The sequence below is a fragment of the Phragmites australis genome, chromosome 5, assembly GCF_958298935.1.
Source record: "Phragmites australis chromosome 5, lpPhrAust1.1, whole genome shotgun sequence".
Taxonomy (NCBI): domain Eukaryota; kingdom Viridiplantae; phylum Streptophyta; class Magnoliopsida; order Poales; family Poaceae; genus Phragmites; species Phragmites australis.
Window position 1 is genome coordinate 13,923,767 of NC_084925.1, and position 6,525 is coordinate 13,930,291.

Below are 6,525 nucleotides of genomic sequence, written 5' to 3' on the forward strand. Positions count from 1 at the left end.
GCCTCGGTCAGAACTATGACAACGAATGGAAGAAAGACAAGGAAAAGTGCAAGAAATCGTGTAGAGAGAGCAGGACGGAGTGAAAAGTGGACATCTCGTGCAGGAGAGCAGCAAGACGGGGAAGAGGACCGGCGAACGAATGGTGTCGGTGAATGTTTAAAGGGTTGGAAGCGTAGAAGTGAACATATGATATCATGATAGTGGAATGAATCACACGATCTTTTGTTGATTGAATATTTAAGGTTACAATTTACAAATATATATAACACTCAAACTATCACGAGATAAACATAAAATAGTGTGAACACGCCATACATACATTCATGTATGCAAGGGAATATGTAAAAGAGAAAAGTAAAGAGATGTTTGTGAAAAGGCAGAAAAAATGTGAACATACCGTGCATACATTCATACATGCATAAAAAAATATAAAAGAGAAGTTAAAAAATACTCGTGTTAATGAACAGTAAATCTAACAACAAGCACCGTGCATGTTAGTCATCGCCATCAGTCGGCCTACGCATGCGGCACAAGGTACTGAAAGGAGCAGTGTTTCCATCCTATACCGGACAGAGTGTGGCTGGACAGAGCAAACAACATGGAGTACAATGTTTTTTCCATAAATATTTAGTTTTCATTTTCATTTTCTAGTAGAATTACCCCAGCACCGTCCTCCAAGTTACAACAGAGAAGAAGTGAAACAAGAAGGGAAAAAAAGGCAGAGCATTACAACACTACTAAAGTAACACGTGGTTCCAAATTTCCAATCGACTAAGCTCATGTTGCCAAGGTCATATCTTAATCAAATAGTGTCGCGGCTCAAGTTGGTTAAGTTCATGTTGGCAATGTCAAATCTAATCAATTTGTACTGCCGTGACTATTTTCTTGCAAATTTGACTTGGGGATGAGGGAAGCCAACATTATTTCGTAGTCTGATGAGATGTCTGAATCAAGTACCACCGCGTCATGGGTCACTCTCACCATTAGCTAGATTAACTCATCGCTAGCTAGCCAATAGGTTGAATGCAGAACATAATAGTTAGAGTATCTCTAATAGATTTTTTAAAACTCACTTCTTATATTTTTATATAGAAAATCTTTCTAATAATATTTTCACCTAATTCTTCGTCTCCAATATACTTCTAATACCTTATTCCTATATATCCTCTACTGTATCACCGATGAATGAACCCCACCTGTCATCTCTCTCCTCTTTATGAGCAAACAGAGCAAGACGTCTGTACCCCTACGCCGGTCACCTCCACCGCGCTCCGCTCCCTGTCCTTCCTCATGACCCCTTCTGTCTATCGAATCCTTGTCTCATATAACTAATCCATCCATCATATGATATCTCCAACGAAATCAAAAGATCAATCGATTGAACGGAGAGAAGAATGGATGAGGTGGAGTTGCAGTTGAGTAAGGAGCAGATTGACAACTCAGTTCTGGGAGGCCTTCAACCTCTTTGACAAAGATGATGACGGTATTGCCCTTGTATTGTTCTTGTTTATCAACGAATTGAATTGCACGTGCATCCACGCAACGCGGCAACCTATTGATACAAGAATTAACCTGCACGGATGATCACGACCAAGGAGCTTGGGACGGTGATGCGTTCGTTGGGGCATAGCCCTAAGGAGGTGGAGCTGCAAGACATGGTCGAAGAGGTGGACGCCGATGGCAGCGGCACCATCAACTTTCACTAGCTCCTCACCCTTCTCGCTCACAAGATGCGCGACGCTGGTGCCAACGATAAGCTCCGCGAGGACAGCGAGGACAATGAGGAAAACAAGCGGTGGGAGTATGGGCCCAATAGGGTTGGGAGTGTGAAAGGGTTCTCTACTTTTAGCTAAGATGTGGGTGTGTTTAGAGGATTGGTAAATATAATTTTTTTTAAAGCTATTGGAGAATGTTTTTGTCAAAATTTTTAAATTTATCTATAAAAAATAAAATAAGATGTCTCTTGAAGATGAACTTAGTTTGAACTTTTAAGCAAACTTGATCGCTTTTATTTTGGACTAGAGAACTTCATTTTCTCTGCCTTCGAGGCAGTTCTAATCGACAGGCTTATGCAATATAGAAATTTACTGAGCGCAGACAGGGAAACAACCAATGTTTTTTTCTCCCTTCATAACTCTTCCTTTTCTTTTCTGAATTTCCAGGTAGAATTATCCAAGTTACAGCACAGAAGAGAGGAAACAAGGCAAAAGAAAAAAGCACAGCATCACAGTAGCACTGAAATGACAGGAAATTTAGCAAGGCTTGCGTAAGAACAAGGCCAACCCTCAAGGCTCCTCCAATAACAGGACTGATGTCGATGATGATTATATATATAAAGATCACTGCAGCTATAGATTGTCCTTGTTACTAGCAAAACTTAATAATAAAGCTAGTGACGCAACTGATCGGCTGCTCCATGGATTAGACGACGGCATACTGTATCATCATCGATCGTCCGTATCGGAATTAAGGGCACTGGTAACCCCAGCTACGTGCAGCAATGGATCAGCTGGGCGCCTGCTTCATCTCCTTCCTGTTATTATGGATCAGTAGTGGCCGGCGCCGTTGTTGTTGTTGGGCTTGCCGTCGACGACGACCTCAGTCATGGCGACCTGGTCGGCCTTGCGCTTGCGCGCCTCGATGATCTGCTGCGTGGACTTGTAGTAGATAGCGTACAGGACCAGCTGCGCCACCGCGAACAGCACCCCCAGACCGTTGGGGATCTGCGGAAAATACAAAGAATTATACAGAGTTCAGTTGAGCCCATCTTATCATTTCTGGGAGCATTGTTTTCCAAGAACACAATTTAGTTGCGAGGAGAGAGAGTACAAGTGGTAGCCTGTTTCAAGGGGCAGTGAACTATCGCCGCTTGCAGGAATAATTACGGATCGTACATCCTGATGGATACGGATATGATGGAGTATTACTCCAAGTTGGAACGGACAGACTTGTTGCCACGGATAAGATGAGGCAGCACAAGTTGAATGCGTGTTGGGAACATCGACGGACGGATGATTGGATGGATGCGAATGCAACGCTATGCAGTGCACGGTTGGTACATCCATTCAACCATCCAGAGATGATTGACTGAATTGAATGGACGTCGGCTGCATCGAGCACGGCGGCACTAGCGTCGGAGAGCAGTTGGCCTGCCTGGACGGCTGGACCACGCCCTCCGTTCCGCCCGTCCGCGTCTCATCTACCCTCCTCGATGTCCCATCGTTCGGCTTCGCGATCTCCTCGATCCCTCCGTGACCGAAAGGCGACAGCGCATGGTTTGACTGATTTGGCCCCGTGCAGGTGGGCCTCTTGAACGGAGAAGCAAAAGAGGCTGCTGCTAACATTGACATGGTCGGATGAGGTCCAAACAGGAACGTCACGGGGCTCACTTCACTTGTGCCGCAGACATGGTCTGGCCCAGATCCAGCAGAGCGTGCATGTAGTCCAGGGCTAGGCTGGAACAGAACGCCGGCACCAACTTGCATCCCCTACCCTACCCCAGCTAGACACAACTAGTAGTAATGTGTCTGTTTCCTTGTCTTCTTTTGCTAGTCACTTAGCCTCTTTCTACTACTAGTAATAATGGTGATGGTGGTGTAGGAAACATGATCAAATGATGATTATGCAGAAAAAAGTAAGGATTAGCACTTACAGTGATGTAGAGGTCGAAGCGGATGAGGGCGTAGGCGGTCCAGCAGATGCCGTTCACCAGGGACGCCAGCGACAGGAAGAGGGGCATGTACTCCACGCTCTTCGTCTCGATCACCATTTTCTGATCCATCCAAAAGAAAAACGTACACACAGGCACGCGTAAGATTCATATTACAAATATTAAAAGGAGCAAATGACGACAACAAGTGAACACAGCATGAGTGCCATCAAGAGAAGAGGAAAAACAGAGCAACAACAAGAAAAAGAAAAAAAATGAAACGAAAAAGTCGTCTACTGAATACGTGAAAGTAAAAGCGAACAAAAACCTGTTTGAAGGGGAAAAAAAAGGAATAAGAATACTGGACACGTTGTAACGGAACGGAAAAGGGAAAACACTGCATATGCTGCTCTCGAGGAGATAACTGAAGAAACAACATGCGTGTGCACACGTATTATATTCACAATTTTATACTCCAACAAAGTTGTGATCAATCAAATGAAAGCTAGAATAATACCCTCTTCATTTCCTATGCTTATTCCCATTTCAACTGCAGTGTAAATGTGTAATCAATCAACAGTTTCCTTTAAAAAAGGAAAAAAATAAACTCTAGATGCCAACAACCACATAGTATAATACTACAAACAAAAATCAACCGACAATTAAATAACACTTGTCGCATGCAGCTATACCTATATACTGGTATATCCGTAGTACGTACCATGACGGAGAGCGGCGCCGCGTACATGCCGGTACCGAACAGGACGCAGAGGATGCCGACGATCATGGACCTCCGCTCGTGGGTGTGAGCCAGGGTGAGCACGAGCGCGGCGACGCCCGCGACGAAGGCGACCTCGGCGGCGAGGAGGAGGATGACCTTGCGGCGGGCGGCGCCAGCGGAGTAGAGGAGGAAGAGCGTGACGTAGGTGAGCTCGATGGCCATGCCGGTGCCGTTGATGGTGATGACGAGCATGCTGTGCGGGTGGACCAGGGGCAGCCCGTACAGCACCCACATCATGCAGTTGAGCAGCGTCGCCACGTACGGTATCGGCGAGTACTGCTCCACCGACCGTTTCTTCCAGATGCGGCAGAACGTCGGACTGTATTTGCACGTATGCGTACACGTCTTAATTATGAGTACGTATGTATGTATGTATATACGTATGTAAAAACTATATATGAGTAGTACTTTTACTTTCTAATTATCCATATTATTTCTAGGATAGATCTTTTATATATGTTTCGTATCAAAGTGTATATGGAGTATTTGTTGTTTTAATCAAGCGAGTAAATGAATTCTCACACTGGCGAGAGGAAGAGCACAAGAGCAGTCCCATTGCCTGCAGCATACACACAACAAGAAGCCAAAAAGTTAATCCAGTTTCGGACGAAATTATTAAAAACGCATGAGAAAAGATATGATTGCAACTCCAGGAAATCTGAGGAACAGAGCAAGCTTGTATGTGTAAAGCTTTTGGCAGGAAAAATAGAGATGGAAAGAAATTAAAGGAAATTGCAAGAAAAGAGCCCAGAGCCCCATCTACCATTTCGGCAGCGTGGATATATACTGGTGCTGCATGTGTGTATGATTATCATGCATGCATATGTTCGGAGTGCATGTAGGGATCGGCGGCGACGACTCACCGATGACGCCGATGACCGTGCGGATGGTGTCCGCCGAGATCATGGTGGCTACTTTTGGCCGGCCGGGGAGCTTGCCCTGGGCAACTCTAGAGAGAGGAAGAAAGACGGCGGGCAAGCTCTCTCTACGAAATATGGCCGGGTGTAACGGCGGGGGAGAGGAGAACGAGATGACGAAGAAACGAATGAGCACAGCTCCTCTCTCTCTCTCTCTCTCTCTCTCTCTCGGCTCTCTCTCTGGGTTCTTGGTGGGTCACGAGTGAATGTGGCCTCAAGAAAACACCCAAGGAGTGCTTAAATAGAGGAGTTGGGCTGCTGGAGCCCCTTGGCCTGGCCTCGCATGGCCAGATCCCACAGCGCTGGGCCCCACCTCCACCTCTATCTCACCTCCCTCCTTTCGGTCGACTCTCTCTCTCTCATGCCACTCAGCACTGCACACTCTTGTCTCTTGCTACGCTCTAGCGTGTCCATTTTGGTGTACTCCAACAACCAGGATTAAAATGGAGCCAGCCGGCCGGGTGGGTTGGTCCGGTCCGGTCCGGTCGATCACCTTTCTCTCTTTCCTTTTCTTTTTCTTTTCCATCTTCCTTTTCTCTTTTAAATCTGGTCCAAGAACCAACCAAGATGGTTACGTTGCAGCGCAGCGTCGTCACAGCGCGTGCGTACCGCGTCCATCAGAATTGCATTTTTTTTTTTTGGTGACAAACGTCCGAATGGTGGATATGGGCAGAGTCTTGGAGCTAGGAATCAAATGATTAGATTTGTACTACTATGGTGTAACCGTCTCCGGAAAGTTGTTGGACTGGGGTCATCCACCTTTGGATGGCGAATCCACGATGCAGGTCGAACGCAAACGGTCGCTAACTGTTACTCCAGACGTGTGGGCGGCGAGTCCTTTACGGAAGCCAATTCTATAAACGTCTGTCTAAACAGATTTTTATAAAATTTTATCCATATTATTCCTCTTATAATCTAATAGTTGAACTCAAAAAGAGAGAAAATGAACACATATTATTGTAAGAGAATTTTTTATAAGACCAGGTCCTATAAAATTTGCTTCTATCTCTTACGGTTCGTGCACCCCGGATATTTGACTCTTTCAGTTATTTTGAGATACCATATTGTGACCATGGTACATTTTAAGAATTGTATGTGTCGGTGAATCAGGAACCAGGGGTCCCGAATCCTGAGGTCAGACCAGCAATCCGTCACGTGGCGCCATCCCGCGGGGTCAC

At 45.7% G+C, this 6,525-nt stretch overlaps 1 protein-coding gene across 1 annotated transcript; it reads right to left on the reverse strand.

Annotated features, from left to right (window-relative positions):
- Positions 1 to 2,102: 2,102 nt before the first annotated feature.
- Positions 2,103 to 5,566, reverse strand: LOC133918824 (bidirectional sugar transporter SWEET4-like). Its single transcript, XM_062362897.1, has 5 exons — positions 5,294 to 5,566; positions 4,953 to 4,989; positions 4,371 to 4,749; positions 3,653 to 3,772; positions 2,103 to 2,723 (listed from the first exon to the last, which is right to left on the reverse strand). The coding sequence occupies exons 1-5, from the start codon at positions 5,334 to 5,336 to the stop codon at positions 2,547 to 2,549; spliced, it is 756 nt and encodes a 251-aa protein (XP_062218881.1). The 5' UTR covers positions 5,337 to 5,566; the 3' UTR covers positions 2,103 to 2,546.
- Between the last annotated feature and the right edge of the window lie 959 nt (positions 5,567 to 6,525).